The sequence below is a fragment of the Falco cherrug genome, chromosome 3, assembly GCF_023634085.1.
Source record: "Falco cherrug isolate bFalChe1 chromosome 3, bFalChe1.pri, whole genome shotgun sequence".
Classification (NCBI taxonomy): domain Eukaryota; kingdom Metazoa; phylum Chordata; class Aves; order Falconiformes; family Falconidae; genus Falco; species Falco cherrug.
Window position 1 is genome coordinate 90913693 of NC_073699.1, and position 13609 is coordinate 90927301.

Consider the following 13609-nt stretch of genomic DNA (forward strand, 5'->3'; position numbering starts at 1 on the left):
AGACTCTATCTTGAAAGGCAGGATTGTTACTATTGCACTTAGGGAGTGGATTCTTGGCATAAATCTTGCCCAGATGGGAAGAGAGGATGGAAAAATAAGTGAGCCTGCTTTGTGTGACTGCACTCAGAGCAGCTGTGTGTGCATGTCTGCAAACGAGGACATGGCCATCATTGGAAAACTGCCTCGTCTAACAGATTGCAGTAGAAAGTACTAGCAGCAGTTTTATTTAAACTGCACCACATGTATTTATTCAACTAATTTTAGGTGTTTGGTAGTTTGCACGAAATACAAGGTGTTTTCTGTATATAGCAGTCACTCCTGGCTTTTTCAGTAGACTGACTCTTATCCCAGTGTTATATGGAACAGAATAGCAGTGTTTGGGTTTTCTATTCATCATACTTTATTGTATTTGAACATCTTCAATACTGGCATCTGTTGGTCCTTGACAAGACTTTCCACTGACTTGTGTGCAACAGGCCTGGGTCTGTCGTCATTTCTGCCCAGCATAGCTATCAAGAATTTTACTAGGCTTCATCAAAGGGAAGGAGGTTTCTTTACTCTGAATATAGCCAGCAATCGTAATAGGATCCAAGCTGCCCAGAGTTCGCTGTTAATTAACCCATTGGGAAATTCAGTGACACATTGTCATACTTAGTTTTGAGTCTCTGCAAAATGGGGATAAAACTTTGCCCTTATGTAGGATTTTAATTAAGGTTTCAAACAGGGAAGGATCTGATGTTCTGCATCGCAGACACTGAGGTGAAGGACAGCCTGGGCAAAGGGCTGGCCCAAACCCTGCCATTCTCTTAATGTTAAGCTGCTGCTTTGCAATATTTGCTCCTGTTCCCCCAGTGTAAATAAACCTTAAAGGCTTGAGTAGATCCTCTAAATCTGTCATTCAAGAATAATTTTACAGAATAAGGGTTAACATTGTTAAACAGAGGTGCTTTATAACTCACTGCCAGCTGAGTCATTTAGTAACTTTATTTTAAAGTAAAACCTTGCACAAAATCAAGCTGACTGGAATTAAACCAACCTTATTTCATTAAAATCTAAATCGTGTTTTAAAAGCCCGTGCTGTCAAGAAAGAAACTGGATTTAAAGTAGTAAACATAAATTCTTATTTATCATACTTTGTAAACAGAAGAGGAAGACTACTCTGCTATGTTCATCTTCTATCATCCTGGATTGGTTTAAACAATTATAAATAGGAACTTAGATTCTTAATGTGCCTTCTTTGGTTAGAAAATGGTGAATGATTATGTATTTACTATTATAAACGGTGTAGTTTTTCAGTCTATTAGATAAAAATACGTATGTCCATACAAATAATTGCACATGCATAGGATTTTGTGTGCTCAGGTGCACAAAATACCATCTTTGAGTTGGAAGGTGATACCACTTTCCACGTAAGAAATAGGACTTGCCTCTAATGCCATTAGAGGATTCAAACAGCAGATGATGATACAGGATGAGATGGTTTCTGTGCTTGTTTTGGAAGACAAATGGGGTTTTTTCCCTCTTTCAGCATAGTGGATGAGGCAGTGTTAGATTAGTATCTAAATACAGGCCTCATATAAGGCAGAGGGAATTGTTATGGGGAAAATAAGATGCTGCTGCTTGTCTCTTTTATGTAACGGTCAGCCTAGTAATTGTTTTCTGAGAACATTTCTGCTAAATTATCCACCTTGGACAAGGTTGTTTTGAGACTCTTATCAGGGTTTATATGTATGCTTAAGGCTTTGAGTAGTTTGGCTGTGTTGGCTGGTGCTGTGCATGGCTATGAGGCAGTGACACACATCTAGATTAGGGATTAAGCCACAATTTAGGGTTAGTTTTGAGGTTCTCGCTATAGGTTTGAATGCAACATTTAGATCCCGAAGTGGCAGTTGAGCAATCTGTATTTAATCCTAAAACTTGTATTTATACAATGCGCAGAATTAGAGCATTAAGCAAAAATACTGTTTCTTGTGATTTCTGCACACCCCCCCCCCACACACACACCAGTTTGCATAATTATATGCTTCCTCTTGTATTGCTAAAGCTTCCTTTTCTTTATGCTTTAGTCCTATTTTTGTCTGTGCAGCAGTATGAAACATGTTACATTTTTTTGTAAGTGAAAGTAACTTCTTAACTAGGACACCCACTTTTTTCTTGCTACAAACTAAACACCCTAAAAGTCAAAGATAATTTTAAACAAAAACTTCTGCAGTATGCTTCACTTAAAACATGCTTTCTGAATGTCATTTTTTCTAGCTGGTAAAGCCAGAGTGAACGGACTTGTTCAGTCACATTCTGATCTATGCTTTTTTCCCCCCCTCTCCTTTTTTGACGGTGTTTCAGGAAATTGTCACCAGCTTTCCATCAGGCACTACTGTCATTCTGTCGGATGTCAGCAGACAGCCGTTTGGGATCAGAGGTATATTTCCCAGTTGACCTAAACTAGAAGATCCTTTATTCTGCATGGCAGCAATAGTTAAACAAGCAAGAACTGCTTTGAAACAAGACTTACACGGAGAAATTAATTTGCATGAAACTTAAGGATGTGCTTTCAGATTTTAGCTTAAATATGAAACCTAGTGATAAATATGTAATTACTGGGAAGTTTTGAGTCTCTACAAGTGGATTCATGCTTTTGAAGATACTGCCAGATAAGGCTTAATGTGTGTGAGTAATTTAAGTATTTTCTGGTAAGTGATCAGCCTGCTGCAATTCTTACTATTCTTTTGAAAGGATATTTTTCTGTTCCTCTGCTTCATTTGAAAAAAGCAAACAAATAACTTTGTTTTCTAGGTATCTCGGATTGCAGACAGTGAAAAAAGTGTCATGTTAATGTTGGGACGCTGCCTGCCTCATATTGTTCCTAATGTGCTGCTTGCAAAGCGAGAGGTGAGGAACCCTGAAACTTTTCTTTTTATTCTTACCAGGATGTTTTCTTGTTCATTTTGAAGATGATATGTCTAATTTCATGAAAGTCTGTTACTTGCAATTATGTTCTTACTTTTGTGCATGCATCTCTGCTCCTAGAAAATGGTTTTACACCTCTGTCAGGTGAGTTCAGTAAAGCTGCATGGTATCCTAATAATTCTTCCTTTGCTTAAGGCACCCATTAGCATTCAGCAGCACTAACTGTTACTGTAGGTCCATCTGTTTGTGGTAGCACAAATGTTTTTGTTAGAGAAGACCATGGTTAATTTGTGTTATAAATAGCAGAGGATATAAGTTCAAACATCAAATTTGGTTGATTTTATCTATCGGTTTTTATAAGGATTAATCTTCAGGTTCTCTTTCAGCACTATGTACTTCAACAAAAAAATTATTTTACCATCTTTTTCTAGAAGGCTCCATGTATTAGCCGAGACAGGTTCATCAAAAAGACCCCTTCATAAGAAAACTAGCAATCTTGCTGATATGTTGTCCTTAAATTTTAAATGAAGCTAAATAAAATTATGAAAATGTAATGTTTATTTTGAATGTAAATGAAGATGGTATTTTGCATAATCATTCATACTATATAGAGTGTAAAAAGGAAGACTGATTGAAGATGAAAAAAAATACTGTTTTTATATTGCTTTGTTGTAAATATTGCACATTACCAAATGTGTAAAAAATTTAAATAAGAAAACATAGCAAACAAAAATCCAGCAGCCTTATAGTTGACACCAAACTAAAGGGTTTGAAGTAGCATAGCTCATTGAGTAAATTTAAGTCCTTGTTGAGGGGACCTACAGTATGGTAGACTTAGTAGTGCGTTTTGCATAAGTTCATTCTAAAGCTTTGAAAAATCCTCAAGAAATTCGTACTGATCCTATAATCTTGAATTTTATAGCATACAAGTAATTATCAGCTGTTCACATGGCGAGTTTGAGATGTACCATGTTTTGAAAGACTCAGACTTAATAAAAAGGTTGGGGTTTTTTCTGAGGGTTGAGGGGTGTTAACTGGGTGCTTTGGAAATGGTTCTGTTGATAGTCTTTCAGAATAATTCTGTGAATGTTCCTGGATCAGTGCTTAATTTCTGATTTTTTATTTATTTCTTTCCTTCCCTCTGCTTGGCAGGATGTAGTATTTTGGCTTCTTTTCACAGCTTGTAGCATAATCTGTGTAACGAATTTAATATTTTGGTGACCTTTTAGGCTATTCCCTACTTACTTGGTTTTACAGTTGAAGTTATATTTGATTACATATATTTTTGCCTTAAATGATTCATCTGTTTCAATTTGAAAAATCCACAAGTGAGGATTGTGTAACTGGATTGCATGGGTTGCTTAATGTTCCAAGAATTGAAATTTGCTTTAAAAATAGCTTTTCTTAGTTACCACCTGTTGTTACAACTATTGTAATGTTCTTTCAGATGTAGTTGTGGAATTTGAAGGAAAACTTGGGTATACCATCTGTTAGTATCTATTAATATCAATATTATGACGAGCTAACCTAATAAACTCTCTTCAGCAAGGTACTGTTTTGGGTCTTGTCCAAAACCAACTTTACCATGAGAGAGTCTTAGCACAGTTTTACAGAGAATGGTGTAACATACACCAAAAGATCACTAATTTAAGAAATGTTCATAACAGCTTCAGGTTATAATGTGAAGTGATCACCAGCCTGCTCTGAAAAGGTAGTGGTAATATTTAAAGTCTTACACTGTCTGTGTGTGTGACACATAAGAATTAAACACAATTCTGTGATGATGCCCTAAAGGACCTATCTTTGTTCTTTAAGCCTCCATTATATTGAAATTGGTTGCAAAATCTTAAACTGAAAATGTTGTGCCACATGTTTTCATTTTGGAGAAACTGAGTTTGTGGAGATTGACAGTCTCTTAGTAGATACTGTCCTTTATCAGAGATTCAGAAGCCATTTCAGCAATGATTTTAACCCTGTTAAGGTCAATAGCAGCCTGCTTTATTTGGTCATAAGTGGTCCTGTAAATACTATAGTTGACATCTGAGTGACCAGTTAGTGTCAGAATGTCTGACACATTTCTGAAATAGATGTTATTTTTGTGTATTAGTGCAGTTTTCATTATTCTTCAATGTCTGTACTTTAGGGTCTGATGGAAGATAAGAAAGAAGGAAAAACAGTATTGAGTAGGGTAACTGAGGAGATAGTTGTTTCTAAAGAGAGCACTTCAACTGGGTAAAATCAATAATTTGTAATATAGATTAAATTCCTGAAATAATAATTTAAAATACAATATGTTAACATACAAATTTAATTTTGTTTTTACTCCAAGTGTCAAGGTTATCCTAACTGCTTGAAAACATGTATATCAATGTTTAGATTTGTATCTGAAAATACACTTAGAAACAAAAGAGATACTGCAAGCCAAATAGTTATTGGAATGAACAGTAACAAAATGCTAAAAACCTGTTCTTCAAATAAAAAAGCCCTTTGGCTGGGTACACAATCTATGATAATGCTTTTTGCAGATAACCAACTTGAGTTCATAAAATCTGCATTGGAATCTGCTTCCTCAGTTTTGCTTTTACCACTTAAAACTAAAACACATTTAAGGCTAAAAATGATAAAATCAGTTACCTTCCATTTGTAAAGACGTACACCATAAAAAGATTCTTTTGGCTAAACTGTTAATTGGAGAAAAGCAATCTTTTAAAGTTTTTGCAATAACTGCTCAGGCAGAACTGGTTTCTCACCCTTTCTAAGATGTAAAAATGAGTATCTTTTTGTCAGGTAACAGGTGTAACCTTGTTTGTATGTACAACTTCAACCTTTAATGGAGTTTGGGCCAGAGTAAACTTTTCTACTTAATATCAGGATCTTGTTAATCTTGTTCTTAACCAAGAAACACTTTTCCTTAATTATTTATACCTTTCATCGCACCTATTATTCCAAGGTTAGTTTCTGTAACTTTCATTTATGTTATGCAAACTTAGCAAAACCATGGTAGTAATGTGCACAGTTAAATTTTTATACTGAGAAACTATTATTGATACAGTGTTCAATATGTTAAGAATAAAGTTTTTCTTTTTTTCCGTTGTAAAGCTAAAGCAGAGAAAATGCTGAATCTGCAGACTCTGAATGGCTGCCATTCTTGACTCAGCTAAAAGAAAGTAATGTAGATTTCAAGTTGTTCACGTTCACGTGTAGTAACTATACATAGGCATCACCGAGGCACTTTTGTTCTCTGGCACTTTTTGTATGTAGCTGTCTCTTAAAACACAGTAGAGCTGAATATCTTACTACAGATTTTCATCTCAGTCATTCTTTAAAAGCCTTAAAGTATTGGCTTTGTTAAAAAATGTGAAAGAATGCTGTGTCAGAGCTTGGCAGTACATTTAAGTGGATGTTTCCAGTAACTGTGTCAAGCAGATGTCTTTGTGGTTGGAAATGGATAAAGGTATATAGGTTTGAATTCCTGGGCACGAAAACTGTCAGCTATCGGTATCTTTAAATGACTGTTTCTGTTTCACAGAACAGGGAAGAATAGAAAAATTTAAATGAACAATTAAAATGCTTTCTGTTACTCTGTAAAACATAGATTGTGGTAGGCTTCTATAGATTCTTTTGAAAAGATAGGGGTAGTGTTGACCACAGCCTGTTTGCTGTTCACTTCTGGTTTGTGTAGGGTGTTGGTTTCGGTTGGGGGGGCGAGGTGGGGCTGTTTTTGTTTGGGAGTTTTTCTTTGGAGACACCTGCATGGACAGTTATGCAGTAGAACAGAGAGAAGATGGGCCGCTTCAGTTCAGCACGAAGCATTAGGTCAGCCTCATCGCCTTGCCTGTTGTTCACCTGTACATAGCTTATGTCACAGTAAAAACAAAATAACTTTTTTCTCTCTATTCTACATCTGGGTAGCTCACAGATGAAGTGCCTCAGATATGAACTTGCCTTTTCAGTAGTAGAGGTGAGACCTCTAACACCTGATGTTTTATTTCGTCAAGTTGCAAGTGCTGACAATGTTACAGTGTTAGTCTGCTTGGCATCCAACAGGAAAACACTATCGCACTCCTGAAAATCGGTGCTGGTATTGTTGACTAACAGCAATGTAAACTAGTTGGTTTTCCTAAGCCAGAGGCAAAAAAGACTCGGGAATGAACAGGACGTTTAGGAAGGATCCCAAATTAAATAGAGAGTGAGTTATTGGTTTTTTAAAAACTTTTGTTCTTGCTCTATGACTGTCAGCACAAGTGGTATTCCTTCCCAAGGAAGGCAGAGTGTTTCAGATAGCACTGGAAGTCCTCTCCTTGATTATTAATATTGTCTCCATAACAATGATATCAATTTTCCTCTTGAATTTAAACAGCCAAATGCTAATATTACTGGATCTTATTGGAAAATTACCACTTTCTACAGCACTTCTGTGCTGTTTTTGAGAATGAAAAATCGGAGATTTATTAAACAAGTCTATAGTTCTAAGGCATGGCCTTTAGCCACAGGAAAGGCATGAGGTTGAACCTGTTTTTGTTCTTAATCATCCTGGATATCCCGAGAAGAATCTGTCCCCTTTAAAGTCTTTGGCAGACTTCACTTGACCTGTTTTGTCCATCTATGAGACCAGTTTTGTCCTTCTGGTCCCACAGAAAGTCCCCTTCACCTCCAGTTTTACTTTCCTGTCCATTAAGTGTATAGGGAGCACATAAAACACTGTTCAAGACTTCTCACTGTTTCTCCACTCCCCTTAATAGAAGGAACTGTAGAAGCACTGATGCAGCGATGCAGAGAACACTCTTCTCCCATAGTATGCATGAAAGAATGTGACCAATGGACAAGAGAATACAGCTAATTCCGTCAGCTGTAATAACCAGCTTTCTGCAAGGTAAAGAACCAGCCTTGTATCTGCCCCACGTCAACAGTGTTAGGTTACTCATTAGCCTTACACACAAGGTAGTAGTAGTATCTAGGTAAACGTTCAGAGCTACTTTCCTTTCATACAGACTTAGCTGGAAAAAGACAACTTTTTAACTTTCTTAAATCTGAAAAGAAGCATTAAAAAAAAAATAAAGCTCATGGCACTGTTTTCAAATCTAGCAGTAGGTTTGGAGTGAGTAGTTGATATTTTTGAGTAAGTACTCAAACATACTAGGAAAGTGAAGTCAGTGTTATGTTTCAACAGATCAAACAAAAACCCTCGATCATAAAAAACCATAGATGGCCCATTTCATGGGGTATATTATTTTAAAAAAAACAACTCTCTAAGGAGTACTTAAGAATAACTGCAAGAGCGAGCAGTTGGATAATGTGAACTTAGAGTAGATTTCAAAAAGTTAGAACCTGGTGAAGTAACACTTTTTATTTATTTGAAGGTTTTTCTGTGAGCTGTATTCTTTTTGGTGAAGTACTTCTGCTATGCATCTACAAATTGCAATCTGATTCTGCCTTTAAAAAAGCTGTATAATTAGGGATATTTAGAGTGGTAGAGGTTTTTTTTATTTTTATATAATAGTTTTTAAAAAATTTTTGAGTTAAAACAGTGTTCCCAGGAGAGAAGACACTTCTGTGAAGTATGAAGAAAAGAGTAAAATAGGCTAAGCCCTCCACCTTCTCAGAACTTTTAAGTGGGCAAAACCTCAATGTTAACTATCTGAAAAATAAAATTCAACATGCAAATTGTAGATGAAAAGGAGCTTTCATCTGAAAGAAGATATTTAGCTATTTGTGTGATGAATTTGTTAAGTTTCTTTAATACAGGTTTTCCATTCACATTATTTTACATTATGCTACACTTATTTAAAAACAAACCCCAAAACTGTCTCACGTCAAAATATTGAGAAGTAGAAATGTCCAAATTGTTCGAACTTGTTTCTTATTTCTCCTTCTGTGCTATCAGATTTTTATGTGGTGGGTAGGGTATTTCCACATTCATTCTACTGTCTTGTCATATATTCCCTAATCTGTACCATAATTGGGTTAAATATTGCCAAAATATCTGTCAGAATCTTAAAATACATTTTAGGATGTCTCAGTCCATATTCAGGGGGGGAAAATAGTACACTGAGTAGAATTCTTGTAGAATGAAAACAAAAGCATATTGGGAGTTGACTGTTTTAGGCAGCGCTCTGAAATAGAGTATTGTTCTATGTTTAAAATAAACTTAGCACTTGCTGTTCAGGAAAACGCAAATTGAACAGTGAGGGTGTCTTTACTGTTGTTTCCAAACGTCCACCTTATTTAAGAGGCTTACTCACAAGAATATCATGAATAGGTCACTTCGAATCTCTGCAAGAAATTGGCACCTCCCTGCAAAGTTATTACAAATAACTATAGATTTTTCCAGGTTTTGTATAGTCTTTCCTAGTAACTCCAGAAGTGTTTCCCACTGTCATCTGCTTGTTTGTCACAAAGCTTGTCTCATGAAAGGGGCTTGAAAGTATGTCGCAGGTGGGAGAGAAAGTCTCCAGGTTGGTTGCCCATGTGTTCTCTGCAGACACCCAGGTTTGTCTTGTTCTTTTCCCCTGACCTCCCAAGTGTGATGTTTCTGTCCCCAGGATATTAAACCACTTAGAAATTGTATGGGTTCCAAATTCAGTTGGAGTGAAGGCTTGTGTCAATAAGGTCAAGGAAAGGGACTTCCAGTCCATGTGTTAGAAATGTTTGTTTCTTCTGGGAATGAATACCATAAGCTTTGAAGGCATATTTAGGAAGGAGGAGGTCCTCACTGTTGTGAACAGCAGTGTATGTTCTTTCAGTTAATGTTTTACACAGTATTTGCTTGGTAGTTTGTTCTTTAAGGAAATTGAATTGCTCTAAAAAGAAAATTCAGCTTCAGGTATTGCCTCTTTATTAGAAAAAAAAAAAGTTTTTTAAAACCATATCGTTCTCAGTCAACGCAAAATACAGGATACCTGGCTGCAGTCACCTTTACCGATACATGTTTCTCAGTTCAAACTTGTGCACAAAACTGTGTGCATGCTAAATTGGAAATTTTAATCTTTAACTCTGTGGCATCAGAAATAGCTTTTTCTTCAGGAGCTTTGTTCCATAGATATCTGTAGAGCTTGTTTCAGTTCAGTAGGTAGCGAAGAAAATTTAAACCATGGTTGTCCCCTAATTCTGGTTACAGGTGACCTGCGTATGTTATTTGTAATCTTTGCAGAGTTTTTTGTTTTATGTGCTGGTTCTCTCCCCTGATCCTTCCTAGCAGGAAAATAATTCTAACTTTTGTAGTCCTTCGCTTTTTTCAGGTCATTTAATAAGAGATCAAGATCCTAAAACATCCTCTCTGTTTTGATGTTATGTGGCTAGATTTAACTTCTTAGGTTCTTTTGCCATTAATGAATATATGCCCAAAGCATTTTTACCTTGTTTGATTTTCCGCTACCCACAACTTTTTAGGAATTGATCCCACTCATACTGTGTACAGCCTGCCTCCATCCTGAACCCAAAGAGAGAGATCAGCTTCTACACATACTGTTCAATTTGATCAAACGACCAGATGATGAGCAAAGGTGTGTTTGCGTTTGTGTTGCGGGACAAGAAGGAACTTTTTTCTTTGTCAAAGAAGTAGAACTGATAGAAACTGGCTATTATTGCATGATTTTAACCAAGTTTCACTTTAGCTGATAATTTGCTGGTATAGCGTTGACAAATGTATGTGGACTTCGGGATTTTCCATTTCCATGACTTGTACTTTCTAGTTACTAGAATGTAAGAATGCATTTGGTAAGCTATAGTGTAACATTCCAGTTCCATTTTGGTTAAAGATGAATTGAAATGCTTCATTAAAATGAGCTTTAAGATGATAATTCTTAGCAATGACTGATACAGAAATGAGAGCAGCTTTTTTTAAACCTCTGTCAGTGTATCTTAGTGATCTCTGTGTTTTTAAGTTAGTGTTCAGTTGGGGAAAATAGCATGAGGAAATGGTACTCTTCCTACTTATTGTTCAGTACTATGGTAGCAATAAAAAATTCAGAAGACTGAAGCAGTGATTTCGTTCTGGCAAGCCTTAAGATCTTTGTTTTATTTTAGGACTTTGAGACAAAGTCTTAAAAGTCTAAAACAAAGTCTAAAAATACTTTTTATTTTGTTTTATAAAATTAGTTCTTCCTTAGTACTCAGGAAATCTGACTTTGTACGTTTCTTGATAAGAATATCCTTAAGGTTGAAAGACAGTACCCTAGCTGGTATGTTTCCTTCTCTGACTGTGGAAAGATTTTTCATATTTTATCTGTAGCTCTGCCATTATTTTCATTAGAGATGTTTTGTAAAGCATCTGTATCTATCGTTGCTCTATTCTGTCTTCAGGCAAAGTAAGCTTTATGAAATAGGTGGAAAGCATTTCTCCTGATGATTCTCTGAACGGAAGTCATTCTAAATTCTTCTGGTGTCTTTCTAAATAGTTCCCATGGTAAAATTTAGAGATGAGGTACAATTGTAAGGCACGGCTTTGGAGACAAAAAAAAGTGCATAAATAAAAGGAACTTGTAGCACAGTGGCACCATGCAGATTGAAATCAAAATAAGATGCAGTCCTGTTTTGTGCGATATGAAGAAAGCAAAGACATTCAGCTTAGTCACCAGAACAATGGTATTATCTCATATGTTGTTTACCTACTGCTATACGGTACATGCCTAATTATACATTAAAGTAGCAGTTGATAACAAGTTGGCTTTTTAAATTTGGTAAATGCAAGAGGCTGAAATGTGACATTGTGTTTCTAATAATGAACCCATTAAAATAAGTATTTTATTTAAAGCATTTCACCTTTTAAAGTATGTTAACAATCGTACAGGCTTTCCGCATAATACTTGTTGCCCATGTGAAAGGCTTTTTGGTGCACGCAGATAAGCATGTTGCTATAGACTTGTATACTAACATTATGTTTAACAAGGCCACTTTTATATTCAAGGCTTTGCTTCTTAAGATACTGTTCAACTTTTCAGAACGTTTACCAGATTTTCTTCTGCAAAGAAACAAATATGTGTTAGCTTTACTTAAACTTCTTTCTGGGCAGTTATGTTGATTTTGGAAGCTAAGGAGCCATGAAGAAGTCAGATTAACATTGGGGTCCTTTAGGACAAGGTTAAAACATAGTTCAGAATGTGAACTCTTGAAGATTTCCAAGCAAAGTACCCAGAAGCAGCCCTCTTAATGAAAAGAAGCTAAAATACATTAAGCTTAGTGTATCTAGTATGCCTTTTCGTTGGTGTTGTGATATCACTTCTTAGAGAACACACATAACTTGCTGATACATTAAGAAAAACTCTAGAAGTTTTTAAATACAACCTTCAGGAGCAACTTGAACCTTGAACTGTGTAATATAAGATTGAATTGCATACCAGTGCATCAGTCACTTTCTAAAACCTCTGCAAAGAGCTTAGAAGTGTTAAATTATGTCTGTTCTCTTAACTTCTGCCTTGTTCCTCTAGTCTGCTTCTTGGTTTCGCTGTGGTTTCTGTACTGGTGAAGCAAACTAGTGCTCTGCTGAATCATACTGATTTGCTTTGCGTTCCTGCCTGAGTGGTCATAAGTGTATAACCTGGGAAGAGCTCTTTGAGGAAAGCATTCCAAGGATCTTGTTAACAAAAGAGATCATTATGACAATAAGTAGAAAAAAGTTTTTCCCATATCCAGCCTTGACTGCAATTTTTGCAGCAACTTAGTGTTAACATCTTTTGTTTCAATGACCTGTTGAGATCCTTACAACCTTTCCTTCCACTGAAATACTGACTCTTGTCATATAATTTTAAGATGGTTACAATAAAATATTCAAAACGTTAATTTTTAATATTTTTGCAATACCTTAAAGTTCCCTATTTTATAGGCAAGTCAAAAGGAAATCCAAGTTAATTTTGAGATTTCATGGAACTGTTTTGAGAAGGGAAGGTTTAATTTTTTTTAAAAAGTATATATTTTGGCTTTCCCAGTTTCTGATGCAGAAGACTTCAAGCAATTACTGTGTTCTGCTATTCACTTTTTTAATATCTTATAAAAGTATATTCTGTTGCCCTGTTCTGTGATTAGGTGCAGCATGTAGAACCCAAGACAGCTATTCAGATAACCATTTTCTTTGTTGTAGAACTCGGAACTGCCACAGGCTTTTGGCTCCGTATTGCTATCACATATCAGCTGTTGATTGCTTGATTCTCACCTAATCACTGCATTTTTGTTTTCCCCCAACCTTTTTACCTTGAGCAAAGGTCTAGTTCTTTGTACATGGTAGAGAGGAAAAAAATATCTTTCTGATAGACTATTTCTCCTTGAGAAGATTCTGAAAGTGAATGAGGGGTTTTTGGGGTTCTGTTTGTTGGGTTTTTTTAATGGGAATGTATTGTATAACTGATTAAGAAATAACCAGCAGAATCGCTGCCTTTCAACCTTAAGGGCATACTATTAGCTGCAGTAAATAATTAGGAGTTCAGACATGACACTAAAATGGTAACAAATTAATTCTGGCTTACTTTGCACAAAATAATAATGAATAAATTCTTAGTGGTGTCCTAATCTTACTGTGAAGGTGATAAAATGAAAGTCTTATGTCCAGTTACAGTTACAGTGTTACAGTTTCAAACTGGTTATTTGTAGATACAGGCACTGCAGTAAATAGAACTAGTGAATTGCATGGAAAGTTGCTATCATTCCAATCCTATTAACAGGAAAAATAGAAGTGAAAAATCTTTAAAAGATAAACACTCATTAAGTAAGC

General features: G+C 35.8%; 1 protein-coding gene across 4 annotated transcripts in view; it reads left to right on the forward strand.

Annotated features, from left to right (window-relative positions):
• Window positions 1–13609, forward strand: part of RELCH (RAB11 binding and LisH domain, coiled-coil and HEAT repeat containing) — a 78995-nt gene that overhangs the window by 29884 nt on the left and 35502 nt on the right. For all 4 annotated transcript variants that reach the window (XM_055703873.1, XM_055703874.1, XM_055703876.1 and 1 more), the window contains exons 9-11: window positions 2344–2419; window positions 2794–2889; window positions 10297–10409. In XM_055703873.1, the coding sequence (XP_055559848.1) occupies window positions 2344–2419; window positions 2794–2889; window positions 10297–10409 (285 nt within the window). The remainder of the gene's footprint in view (window positions 1–2343; window positions 2420–2793; window positions 2890–10296; window positions 10410–13609) is intronic.